The sequence below is a fragment of the Typopeltis vanoorti genome, chromosome 4, assembly GCF_054136105.1.
Source record: "Typopeltis vanoorti isolate ZY-2024b chromosome 4, IOZ_Tvanoo_1.0, whole genome shotgun sequence".
Taxonomy (NCBI): Eukaryota; Metazoa; Arthropoda; class Arachnida; order Uropygi; family Thelyphonidae; genus Typopeltis; species Typopeltis vanoorti.
The window spans coordinates 101,113,914-101,127,967 of record NC_143552.1 but is presented as its reverse complement, the minus strand read 5'-3'; the positions used below and the strand labels follow the sequence as shown (position 1 = coordinate 101,127,967).

The 14,054-nt window shown below is 33.3% G+C and overlaps 1 protein-coding gene across 7 annotated transcripts in view; it reads left to right on the top strand.

The window, feature by feature from the left end:
- LOC150107553 (serine/arginine-rich splicing factor 12-like) overlaps window positions 1–14,054 on the top strand; it is a 103,466-nt gene that overhangs the window by 86,292 nt on the left and 3,120 nt on the right. For 5 of the 7 annotated variants that reach the window (XM_090391947.1, XM_090391951.1, XM_090391952.1 and 2 more), the window contains one exon: window positions 1,146–1,241. In XM_090391947.1, the coding sequence (XP_090248073.1) occupies window positions 1,146–1,241 (96 nt within the window). Of the gene's footprint in view, window positions 1–1,145; window positions 1,254–14,054 lie in introns of those variants that run through there. The other 2 variants (XR_016548248.1, XM_090391948.1) reach the window with 2 other exon arrangements.

The following is a 14,054-nucleotide window of genomic DNA, read 5'->3' as shown; positions in this document are numbered from 1 at the left end:
TATTATAGTTCCAGGATGTTAATGTTGGTGTTTTTAGATACCAGTTTGTCAAAAGAAATGTTTAAAAACAATCTGCCGAAGAAAGTTTTAATCTTAAAAATTAAAAGATGCAATTATTTTTGTCATTTTACTTTTTTAACATTTATCATATAATTTTGATTTCATTCCCACTGTAGTACTTTAACTCAGTCTGTTAAAACTTAATGCCATAAATTTTAATATTAAAATTGATTATTATTCCCTTTTATTGCATTTTGGAGGTCTAAGTCTATAAAACCAAAAGCTCAGTCTTATTGTTAAAAAAAAAAAAAAAAAAAGTGAATTTTTAATTTACACCTGTAATTATTAACCATGCATCAAGTTTTATAATTATACTGATATCTTTTAACTAATGCCATAAGTCGTTTTCAGATAAATTTGCTTTTTAATGTAATAATGACCATGATTTGTTAAAATCTAATCTTCAACATATTTTAATAAAATTCAACTTGAATAAACATGCTAAAGATGCAGTGAACTCTCACTATAATGAACTTAGTAATGTAATACTTAAATATAGTAAGTTCTTTTAAAAGTAGCATTAATGCTGTTGGGACTTTAGCATCAAAACATATTTAAGTTTAATAATTACTGTGATGTTAATCACTAGAAATTGTTGCAAAAATGTCTAAATTAATTTAGATCCTTAAATGCAGTGCTAATATTATGGATTGATGCACTGAGTGAGCTAACTTCTGTTTGTGAGTCAGAATGTGTTTTTTGTTTAACAACTAGCATGTTATGTAATAGGAAGAACACAAATTTACAGGTCGTGTATGTACACTACACACTTGAACATTTCATCACCAAGTTGCTAGTCCCTGCTCTTCAACCTATATGCTGCAAGTAATCTGTCAAGGCATGGTAGTTGCTGCAGTTGATTAACTATCACTTTTCTTACTTGGATGTCTAAATTGGATTAAAGTTTCATCCTTTGGTCTCTAGCACAGCATTCCAAATTATCTTATCCATATCACACCCATATGAAAAATGCTGGTACTATAGGTCATTGACTAAGCATTCGTGAGTGGGATTGATATATAAAAAAAAAATGCATGGTAGTACAGAAATGCGAATTTTAATATGTATGATTTTTTCATTATTAGAAGGAGCCGATATTCTTACAGCAGATCAAGATCTCATACACCAAGATCAACATCTCATTCCAGAGAGAGATACCATCACAGCATTTCTCCAAGGAGGTGAATGTCTGGGTAACGAAATTATTTTTCTTTCTTTCTTAGTTTTATTCATATTTCTCTGAGCTGTATGTTTTGGCACAATTTAAAATTGATATAATCCTTTCCCTGAATAAATTTATATGGAATAAAAGAAATTAGTCAACACACTAAACTAGTATACAAGAATGTTCAAACCAATCTTAACTTATTGAACTGAGAGCTAGGTTAGAAATAAAAACACTTGATTAAAGACTAGAGACCACAATTATTCAAGAGTAATTACTCCAAATATCTATATCTTCAGTTTTCTTGTATCTTTATATTTGCAGTCCTTTACAATACTCTTTCCTGTTTCCAATAGTCTCCAGGAACATACTGAAGGTCTTCTCTGCTAGGTCTGGCTCCCATTGTTCTGCTTGAAATTTCTATTATAAATTGTAATTCTCAGTAATTTAGCATTTTACTTTATAATTTTTTTTCAAGAGATAAATTGAATTTCACATGTGAAAAATTGCATCTGTTTTCAAATATTACAGGATATCTTTGCAGTAAATTTATTTACTAATGTAATATTTGCCATCTTATTTTCCAAATTGGTGCAGTAAAAGTTTTTTTCATCAAATTCCTGACATATACCTTAGGGGGAAGGGAGGATGTACAGGATCTTATGATAGTATACTATATGAAAAGATACATCATTATTAACTTCCTATCAACAATTTTCCTTCAGATTAGCCTGTTATACATCAACAACTAATATTATCAGATCTTATATTTCTGTCTTCTAAGGCACTCTTTACTGTATCAATCCATCTACATCTTGGTCTTCCTCTGGATCTTTTTTCTTACTAATCTTTTCTTGCCTATTCTGTTTAAAGGGCAATATTACCTGAGATTAGCTCTGCTGACACATTCCTGACACAATGTCAAGTTTGCCATTTTATGAAAATTCTGTAGGAATTATTTTGGTGCTAGTTTTGAATACTCATGTTCAAAATTAATTTATTAATAGGATTTCAACATATTTTCTTTCCTTTCAAAATTCTATTATATGGATTGCCATTATGCTTAGTTTTAGGTACATGGGCAGTTTTAGGCAGTTCTGGAGAATAAAGCATATTGAAAATTCCAAGTTATTAGTTAGTTGGCAGTGTTCTAAGAGAATACATGAAAAATGTAAGAGAGTTAATCTGAATCATAAATCTCTATAAACAGAAGTAATGGGAAGACTTCAGTAAGAATGTTATTATTATTAAGAGATACCTCCAGGGAGTCAGACTCATTGAGGGAGGCCACATACTACACACACCAGCTATCATACTTATTCTTGAATTCATTCACACTGCTTGCACTCACAACATCCAATGGCAATCCATTCCATTCACTCACCACCCTCTGAGATAAAAATCTAGCCCCCCCCCCCCCTTTAGTGGCCTTCATTCTCGGCTTCCACGGATGCCCTCTCATCCTTTTTCTACTCTTCATAAATTGAAAAATTCCATCAATTGAAATCCTGTGACCCTTTCAGAAGTTTGTAAATCTCAATCATATCTCCCCTCTTTCTCTTGTTTGCTAGTGTCTGCAGTCTACGTCTTCATAATCCCACAATCTCCTGATATCATTTTTAACACACTCCTTTATACTCTCTCTCTCTCTCCAATATCAGAATCACAGTGGAAACCAGGAGACCAGACCCGTGCACAATAGTCCAAGTGAGGTCTTATCAAGGCCTTGTAAAGAGCCAAAATAACATCCTTATCTTTACATGTGAATGTTTATTTCAGCATTGCAATTATCTTTTGAGTTGTATTTGCAATCTTTGCCACATGGCCCCTGAACAACTTCCTATCAATTAACACTCCAAGATCCCTAGCCTAATCCCACCAATATAATACAACATTGGATATCTAATCATGCCAAAGTGAATGACTTTACATTTACTGATATTGAACTGACATCCATTTTCCCATGCCCACAGTTGCAGCCTATTCATATCATTCTGCAAGTACTACATATCAGCAGCATTCCTGATTACCGTACCTTATCTTTGCATCATCAGCAAATAGCTGTATATCGCTTGTCAAATCCTTCCAAATATCATTAATGTACAGTTTGAATAACAGTGGATCAAACACTGATCCTTATGGTACACCACTAGTTACTTTAAATCTTGCAGATTATATCCCCCATATACCACTTTTTGATGTGTGTCAGTCAGCCATCCTCTTATCCATGCTAATATTCTATAACCCCAAACCCATTTTTTCCAATTTATGCAGCAATTCAATTCATTTCATAATTCAGAAGCTCAAATTCCGGATGATTGGAATACAGCCTTCATGATACTAAAGGAAAAAAGCAATTGGGAATTTGAGGGATTTCCTTACTGTTTATTCAATATTGTAAAAATACAATGATATTGTATTTTTGTCAAAAATAATTTTCCTAATAACCTCAAGATCATTACCAAAAATTAAATTATAATTGTTCACAGGAGAATTAAAAATGTATTACATTTTTCATGTGAAACAGTGGTAAAAATATGGCTATCATAAACATATATTTTTGGGTATGCAATATTATCTTCAATAGGATTTTTTTCAAGACAAATTGCACAAGCTTATTTTCTTACTATTTTGTCGTCATAATTATTTTCAAAATTTAAAAATGATATTATGAGCCACTGTAGCTCATTCGGTATAGACGAAGCCTTTCAGTCAGAAAGACCCGGGTTCGATTCCTGTCAGTGACGCGAGGAACTTTTATCTGATCTCATATGGAGGTAGGGGTTTTTCACCCAGAAACTGGTTTTTCATCCCCCCCAAAACAAACAAACTGGCCCCATGAACAAGTAAAACTGCAGAAGTGTGGAAATGGTAAACATTCTGTGAAGTGATCTCTAACTAGGATCATGAATAAAAGAATACTGAATTTTGAACAAACAGCAAACTTTTTCACAACTGTTTCATAAAAGTTATTTGATAACAAAAGCATGGTCATTAAGCATAGCTGGGCAAAGTTAATCTAAAAAAATTAGAAATTGCTCTTTCAAACTGATACAAGATTTATGTGCAGTAAATCAGTAAATACAGCCACTTCTGTACACATCACTACCCCCCCCCCCCCCCCCGTTACAAAGATAAAACTCCATTTTATTGTGTATGAAAATACAGATAACTCTCGTATAACGCGGATGTTAGGTTCTACAAAAATGCCGCGTTATATAAATCGAGTTATGCGAGACTCGGATCACATAGAAAAAGTAGGGTTAGGTTCCGAAATTTTTTTTTTTTTTTTAAAGATTATATAAACAATTACATATCCAACAAAAATACATTTTTATTTAATTCAGGTAATTCATGTAAGCTAAGAAAACATATAGATAGTATAAAATTATAAATTGTACGTAAATTCATTGCACATAATACATAAATGTTTTAGGCAAAATAAAATAAAGTGTATATTTTAATCGTCATCACTCTCTTCAAAACTAACATTTCGTAGATGTTCTTTATTTACAAGTGGCCAGAAGTCGTCATCACTTGAAATCTCTTGAACATCATTAGTATAATTCTCATTGCATTCTTCGGCTGGTTTAGTTATCAAGAAATAAGACCTTGCTTACCACTATGCTGTAATTTTTTTATTAAATTCATAATACGGAGCTTAACAAATAGCCAATTGCCTTATTAATTTTCCAGAGCGCTCCATTGAGAGATCATTATCCATAAAATAACTTTCTTGCCAAGTCCAGTCCTTGCTAATTTCTTTAATGGATTCATCATAATCAGAATCTTCAGCAGAACTTTCCTTGCCATTTGGTTTGACGTCATATATTAATTGTACCAGTTCCTTCTCATTTAAATCTATTTCCCCATCAATTAATTTCATATTGAAGAAATTGGAGCACTTATGAAGAAGCTTATGAAGGTTGTCTCATCTGCCGATCGATACCAAATGTATCTTAAGTCTTGTTCAGTTGTTACCTTGGCAGTTTACAGGGGGTGGTTTATCCCTATTAACAAACACGTATATAGCAAAAGCACTCTAAGTGGCCATTACTATAAAAAAAAAAATTTACGTAAAAAGAAGCATTACATATTATATGTAACTCACCATAAAATAAGGTGCTCAGCTTGAGATTAACACACTTATGATTTTTAATGCACTTTCCTGGCAGAAAATGAAGACAATTTTCAACAATAAATACTTTATACAGTAAACAGTTGACGTACATGCTTGCTAAAGGGTATTTCCCCTAATATAAATTCGCTACTTATAACTGCATGCACGATACAGGCAGATGCAAATTTAACGAAGATAAAATTTGATTTTAAGTTGTGCGTTGAAAAATATATGAAAAGATAAAGGGTTACTACAGTTTGTAGACCTCTTATATCGAAACCGCGTTCAACAAGGTTACCACAATTTGTAGACCGCGTTGTATAAGTACTGCGTTATACGAGGGTTACCTATACATAGTGGTTGGGAAGATGGTTAACCAAAGTACCTAAATTTTTTTCTTCATTGGCTTTTTTTTTTTTTTCTGAATTTGCTCAATCAGCTTATATCTAATATTATTCCCTTACCATATTCGATGTATTTACCCATGACATTGTGAATCTATTTGATTATTCTAGCACAAGTTTTGCAAAGATCTATAATTAATTGGCCATCACATTCTCCAGATCTGACTGTTCCTGATTTCTTCTTGTGGAGTTACCTGAAGGAAAATGTATATATGAACACCCCCCCCCCCCCCAGACAATCCAAGAACTGAAGGAGAACATTAATGCAGAAATTAGGGTGCTGCTGCCAGAAATATTAACAGGTGTTGCAAGTTTTTGCACTTGGTTTCCATACCATAAATTAAAGATGCCAAGAAATTATATTTGTGGTTTCATCCTTTATCCAAGTAAGCAAACAAAGTTTACACATGAAGTAACTTTACGACTGGACTACTAGTATATAGAGGCTAATGACTTCACATCGACTGCCTTAGTATTCAAATTGATGTAAAGTCATTAGCTATATATACAAATAGTATAGATGGGCAAATTTTGTTTGCTTACACTTGGATAAAGGATGAAACGAAGAATATTTCTTGACATCTAACTTATAACATTAACAGCATGTCATGGAACATGCCGTGAAAAGGGCCCTGTCTTTGGTGTGGTTTTTCATAACTAATAAATAAAAAAAATCTCATTATAGCAGAGGAGAATGAAAATAATAAAGAAAAGCTATTAAATGTTTAAACCTTTTGTGACTTATGGGCCATCCTGTGACATCACCAGTTTTCTTCTAGATTATACATTTTGATCTGAAGTGTTACATTACTGTATCAGTCCATCAAGATCCCACTGATCTCTGGGTCTTGTTTCTCTCATCTTGACACTGAATGCTTGTTTTGCTAAGCTGTCCCATCTCATCCTGTTAAGTCACCATGCCAATCGGTGCTACTCACACATTCTTACACTGTCCTCTCATAATGAAGCTATTAGAAAAGAATGCTGACATCATTTCTTCTATCTTCATTTTTAATAAGATTCTGCCATTGATACCATCTGTTTATTCCTGATTTTCTTGAAAACTCTTGTGTTCTTTACTGATTACCTGTTTGACTTTCAATTAAGGTTTCAGATTGCAATTTTTCTATCTTTTTTCTGGGGAAGTTTTAAATTATAACTCATCATCATCAAATTCCTGACAGGTACCCTCAAGGGGGGTACAGGATGTGATAGTACTACATGAAAAATTTACATCATTACTAACTTCCTATCTACAATTTTTCTCCAAATCAGTCTGTTACTTATCAGGACTCCAACATTATCAGATCTTATATTTCTGTCGTCTAAGGCACTTTGTACTGCATCGATCCACCTATATCTTGGTCTTCCTCTGGGTCGTTTTCCTGCCAACCCGGCAGAGAACACTTGTTTTGTTAATCTTTCCTTGCCCATTCTGTTTAAGTGACCATACCACCTGAGATTAGCTCTGCTAACGCATTCCTGAATGCTGACAATGTCAAGTTCTTTCCTAATATCCTCGTTTTTTATATGATATTGCCATTGATGCCATCTATTCATGCCTCTAATCTTTCTCAGGACTCTCATGTCTGTGGTCTCTAGTCTTTGGTCAAGTGTTTTACTTCTGACCCAGCTCTCAGATCCATAAGTTAAAACTGGCTTGAACACTGTCTTGTATACAGCTATAGTGTTCTGACTAATTTCTCTCTTATTCCATATGAATTTATTCAATTGATTTCCTACCATACCAGCTTTGATTCTGTTATCTATTTCCATATTTAATTTACCATCTTCACTAAAAATCGTGCCTAAGTAGCTAAAATGTTTTACTTGTTCCACAGGTTCTCCGTTCACAACAGTTGTCTTTGTGTTTTTATTGCTGACCTTCATACCATATCTATTACAACAGTTATTCAATTTAGTCAAAGAATCTTGCAAACTTGTAGCGGATTTATTTAGAAGTATAACATCATCCGCATAAAGCAAAGAACTGACATTAACATCTCCAATTCTGATATCATTTTTAATGCCACTTTCCTTTATAATGTGATCCATATAGATAATGAATAACAGAGGGGATAATGTACATCCTTGTCTCACACCAGATTTAACATTAAACCATCTTCCTGCTTCAATTCTAACTGCTGACTTACAACTCAAATAAAGACTAAGTATTGCTTGATATAATGTCGCATTGACACCATTTAAATGTAGAGTATTGAATAGCTTCTCTCTTGGCATATTGTCATATGCCTCTTCCAGATTGACAAAACTTAAATACAGATCTTTTGTTATATTCCCATGCTTTCTCAACTATTTGTCATAAAGTGAAGATCTGATCCTGACAGCCTCTATTTGTTCTGAATCCAGCTTGTTCTTCACCAAGCTTTTCTTCCACAATTCTTCTCAACCGTTTCTCAAGTATACTTGCATAAATCTTACCAGGAACACTCAGTAGGGAAATACCTCTGTAATTCTCACATTCAGTTTTATTTCCCTTTTTATATATGGGTACTATGAGAGCTCTACTCCAATCATCAGAAATTTGCTCCTCTGTCCAGGCCTTTTGAACTATGCAGTGCAGCTACTGTAAGACTTTTATGCCACTATATTTAAGCATTTCTGGTCGAATATCATCTACTCCTGCTGCCTTTGATGGCTTTTTCTACTTCAAGTATGGATGTGTGTGCCTGTTGAGTGTTTTTTTACCACTGTGCTATATCACTGCTTTTTTCATTAGCAATTTTTCGAAGTAGTTACTCCATACTTCAAGGATATCATTTTCTCCAGTTTTCATGTCACCTTTATCATCTCTAACTCCTTTTACAGCACTCTTTCCTCCATTCTAAGCCTTCTTCAACAACCTCCAGAATATTTTGCCACCTTCTTGATGTTTATTTTCTATGTTCTTGCCAAAGTCCTCCCCATGACTTTTATTTAGCTAGTTTTACACAGTGTTTAGCTTTCTTACATTTGTCTCTGTATTTTCTAAGAGCACAAGCTGACTTATTTGCCAGGAACTTTTGATATGCTTTCTTCTTTTCCTTCACTGCCTTTTTAACTTCCTGTGTCCACGATGGAGTTCTGATTTTTCTATCCTTGCAGACAACCTTCCCACATGCCTCTCTGGCTGAATCAATCAGGGTTTTCTTCAAGGCTTGCTACTGAATCTCCAAGATTTGGTTCCTGTTCTCAAACTCCTTCATTTTTTCTTCAATAAGCTTTGTGTATTTTAGTCTACAGTTCACATCTGAGAGTTGCTCATCTTTTATTTGCTTTAAAACTTTCTTACGTGTTATTCTTTTCAATATGAAATTCAGTTTTATCCTGGTCAAGACTAAATAGTGATTATTTCCATTTTCAAATCCTCTGTACACTCTGGTGTCCTGCACCAGGGAGAAAACATCACTATCAACAATAACATAGTCAATGAGACTTTTCTTATTCCCTGCCTCTTTTCTCTCCATGTGAATTTGTGCAACATTTTTATGTTTGAACATGGTGTTAGTAATAACCAGTCCATGTCCTGAGCAGAAATCCAACAGGTATTTGTCATTATTATTATCTTCGCTCTTTTCTCCAAATTTTCCCAAAATATTTTTGTATGTCTCACAGTCATTTCCTACTCTGCTATTTAGATCCCCAACAAGGACCAACTTTTCCTTTTTCATTGTGTCAGTTGCTTTTTCTAAAGCATCAAAAATTCCTACATTTCTACCTTAGTGGAACCTTCTGTGGGACCATAGGCACAAATAAGTAATGTCCGATTCCCCATTCTGATATTTGCCCACATCGCTCTACTTGAGACCGCCTGCCATTCAAGAAAATTAGCCTCATATTTAGCTACTCCTTCTTTTTCTTGACTGTCATTGCCTGAATATAACATTTTGTATTTATTGCTCAGAAAGATCTCATCAGTTTTTGTTTCACCCCTGTTATGTTGATTTGGTACTTATCTAATTCCTCAGCTAGCTCCATTTCTTTGCCATTCAGGCTTCTTATGTTGATAGTACTGATCTTTAAATCTGGTGATGTTGAGTTGGGGTGTGTTTTCAGATTTGTTCCAGTAGTTGACTTTTCGCTGTTCGCACTGGTTCCCTGGCGAAAACAACAGGGGCCTTGTGTAACCGGGCAACGCCACAACCAGCATGAAATTTTGTCATATTGTACCATCATTTTGGATATTGGTTTAAGCCAATAAGAATACAATTTGGTCGGCGAAATCCGAAATTGCCAGTCCATCCTCGTTCATTCAGTATCCAGGTAGATACCCAACTGGGTGCACCACGAGAAGGTGAGAATTGGACATTAGGTAAGAAGCCCTGGTCGGTTCTCTGCATTCCTTTAAAGGTTATGTGGAGGTCTCCTCTCAGTTATACAGCTTTGACCCTTTAACTATTAATAATTTCAGTGTTAAATGATTGTAGCACTCACCTACATTTGAATTTTATCTGGGTTGCAAGCATTCGTAAAGGTTTTTTTTTTTTTGTCATCTGCAGGTGAGTTTTTCCTTCCCAAAACTCAATTTTTAAAAAAATTTTTTTTATTTTTATTGCTGATTGAAGAACATGCAATTTACATACACCAGCTTCATATTTGGTTTCGCCGTAATTCCAAACAACATTGTTTCCCATATTTGACCTATCTGTGAATACAGTGCAATTTAATTGAAACTAAACATATGTATAATTGTATTATCAGGGTTTATATATTTTCTATTCTGTACTTTTTCCTTTTTTATTAAAATTCAGTAAAGTAGATAGAGTGGGAAAATCATTGTTCAAAACATTGATATATGAAACTAGCATTTGTTATTTAAATTTTATTGTTCTGAAAACTTTGTCTTTTTTAATAAGTAGTCTTTTACAGTTGGTGACTAAACATGCCATACTGTCTCTTGTCAAATCCTCCCATTGTTGTAATGGACTAGAACCTATACTTTGGCTACATCACTGGTCAAATCTTGCATACTCGCCATCCCCATGTACCACTTTTCTGATATCAGTCGTCATTTTCTTATCCACGCTAATAACTTAGAATCCAATCCCATTTCCTCCAACTTATGCAGCAGCCTTCCTTGCTGTATCTGTCAGTAGCCTTAGCAGACTGCAGTAATATGAATCTATTTCCTCATTTAATTCAATCATAACATTAAAAATGTCCTTACCTTAATAAACCTCTGCTGTTCATTGCAAAGTATAGATTCTCTGTTAATCTATTACTGTATGCAAGATCTTACCAACTTTTCCAGTATCTTTGTTACCAGGACTTGATAAATACTCTTGGCCATGTTGAGTCGCTGCACAACATAGAATATTTTTATTTAGAAAAATAACTTTCAAAACAAAAACTTTTTAAGAATAAGTAGATGTAACATGACTAATCACTTTATAGAACTCCTATTGACTTATTGGGACATGTTGTATGAGATGAGTAAATTTTTTATGTGCAAGTGAGGTTTTGCATAATTTGTTGAGCCCCTGTTCATTACCACCCCGGAGATACCAATAGGTCAATAGTTATATCAGTTTTTGCTCCCTTGTGTAATGGGGTTGTGGAGTTTCCCTTGGATGAGACTAAGTTTAGAAAACAGATTGAGTGTACAGCCAGTTCTTCTGAACGCTCCCATACCGTCCCTACTAAAATCCCATCCCACCCCTAAATCCAAATGCAACAGCTGTACTACCACTGTCTCATATATTTCAGTCACATTGTTCAGTGTAGTTGTAGCATTGAACTCAATATGACTTACTCTAGGTAAATAATTATTGCTAAAGTGGGCACTCATTAGCCAGAAATTCTCTTCTAAATCTACCATCTGCATTCGCTCCCATACCGTCCCTACTAAAATCCCATAACACCCCTAAATCCAAATGCAACAGCTGTACTACCACTGTCTCATATATTTCAGTCACATTGTTCAGTGTAGTTGTAGCATTGAGCTCAATATGACTTACTCTAGGTAAATAATTATTGCTAAAGTGGGCACTCATTAGCCAGAAATTCTCTTCTAAATCTACCATCTGCATTCAGTAAAGTTATTCTTTCACAGTAATTATCTTTTACTTGCAACATTTTTTTTTTGGGGGGGGGTATCTTTGCCATCCTATATGACAGTGGTGTTCAACCTTTTTTACTATGTGAGCTTCTTTTCTATACTAGGTTATTATTCGGCGATCTACTCTCTTATATAGATCACATTCCCCTAACATGATATCTGATTACGCACAACTATGTAGTTAAATGCACTCACTCACTTCGGAGGCCTAAAACCTTATAAAACAAATATATTGGAATAAAATATTTATTTCTCTATTTTGGAAAACCAAACTTAGAAAAAACAACATATTGATTACAAACTCATAAGTTACAGGAAATGCTGGTTGATTAAAAAAAAAAAAAAAGTTAATGTGAAATTTGGCATTCTTTAGACCTCGCAATATAGTCAGGTTGATATGAAGAAGTGGCCAATCGCAGACAATCATCCAAATGATCATTTGTATTTGGTTTCTTAATTTATTTTTTATGACGTTTATATTTGAAAAAGCGGATTCTTACAAGTATGTCGATCCGAAACACGACAGAATTTCTCGCGCAATATCAGTTAATATTAGAAATTTTTCATGTGTATACTTCCAAATGACTTCATTGTTTATTGATTTTAAATGTCAACTATTCTGAATGTTTATTATCTCAAGTTCTACTTCAGCTTAGTTCATATCAAACAAGGCACTAATTTTATTTGAAATTTCTGTGATGTTCAAGTTTTCTTGAAATGGGTTATTGATAAAAGATACAATCATTTCAGTTTTATTAAAATCTTTAAATGCTGAATTTATTTCTTCCTCAACTTATTCTATTTCACGAATAAAAATTCTTTTAAATTACAGTGAAGCATTTCTTGATTTTGTTCAAAAAATTTTAATAAATATGGGAGATGTCTAAATTCGTGGTCATTTCTATTTTTCTTTAATAAAAGTAAGTATTGTCGGAAAGTTTTTATTGAACTTAACATGTCAATTAAATTTTTATCTGTACCTTGTAACTCTAAATTTAAATTGCTTAATTTTGTACAGAAATCTACTAAAAATGATAAGTGTAACAACCATCTTTTATCACTCAATTGTGGATAAATATCTCCTTTTTCATCAAGAAAAATTTTTATATCATTAATTAATACAAGAAATCTTTGTAACAATTTACTTCTGCTAGCTAGCGAACATTATTGTACGACAGAAGTTCCCTATCATCATCTGCTTGTAATTTAAATAACCGCCATGCAGGGCTTTTCCTCGAACAGAATTTACAATTTTAAATGTAATATCCAAAACATCTTTTACTACACAGTACTTGTTGGTGGATAATACAAGTAGGTTAAAATATCTGGATATTTGTCATGGTTTTTACATAATGAAATGAAGCCTGATTTATTACCTATCATTGCAGGAGAACCATCAGTAATAATACACAAGTTTAAAAAGCGGAAGTTTGTGTTGTTTCACAAATTCATCAAATGCCAAAAAAAGTCTTCTCCCCTAGTCCTTCCGAATAATGGTACAATTCTCAAAATTGTACCATTATTTTTTTCTTTACTTGAATAATCTTGAAATACCATGCGAATAAATACCATTAACTGAGCAGAATCAGTGAAGTCGTTTGATTCATCAAATTGTAATGAAAACGCAACACACTGGTGAATGTCTGACCTTAACTGAGTATTCAGATTGGCACTTAAAATTTCAACTCTTCTCATAACCATTGTTCTTGAAAGTTGTAAATCTTTAATATTCAAAATGATTTCATTTTTATTTTTAAAATCAGAAATTAAAGATTTTGCTACTGCAAGAAATCGAAATACTACGAATCTTTTATTAACTCTCCATCAGTAAAAGCCTTTTTTGCTTTTGCTACTAAATGACACACTTTCAAAGATGCAATAGTGGCTGATATTGGTTTATTTATTACTTTCGAAATCATATTTTGTTGTCCAGAAAGTTCTGCTTTTAATTTTATAATTTTTGATTCACGTATTTCGGAATTTTGGGGAAAATCTTCATCATATTTTGCATGTAGCGATCGAAAATGTCTCAATATTATCTTTTTTTGGAATTGCTACAGATGAATTACAAATCAAACAACAACACTTTCCATTTACCATTGTAAAGAAATAATCCATTTCTCATTCCTTGTGAAAATGATATGTCTTTGATACACTCATGATTATCCTCATTAATAAAATAACTTTTAAATATTTTATTAAAATAAAAAATGTTTATAACTTATCAGTTAGCAAACAAAATAATGG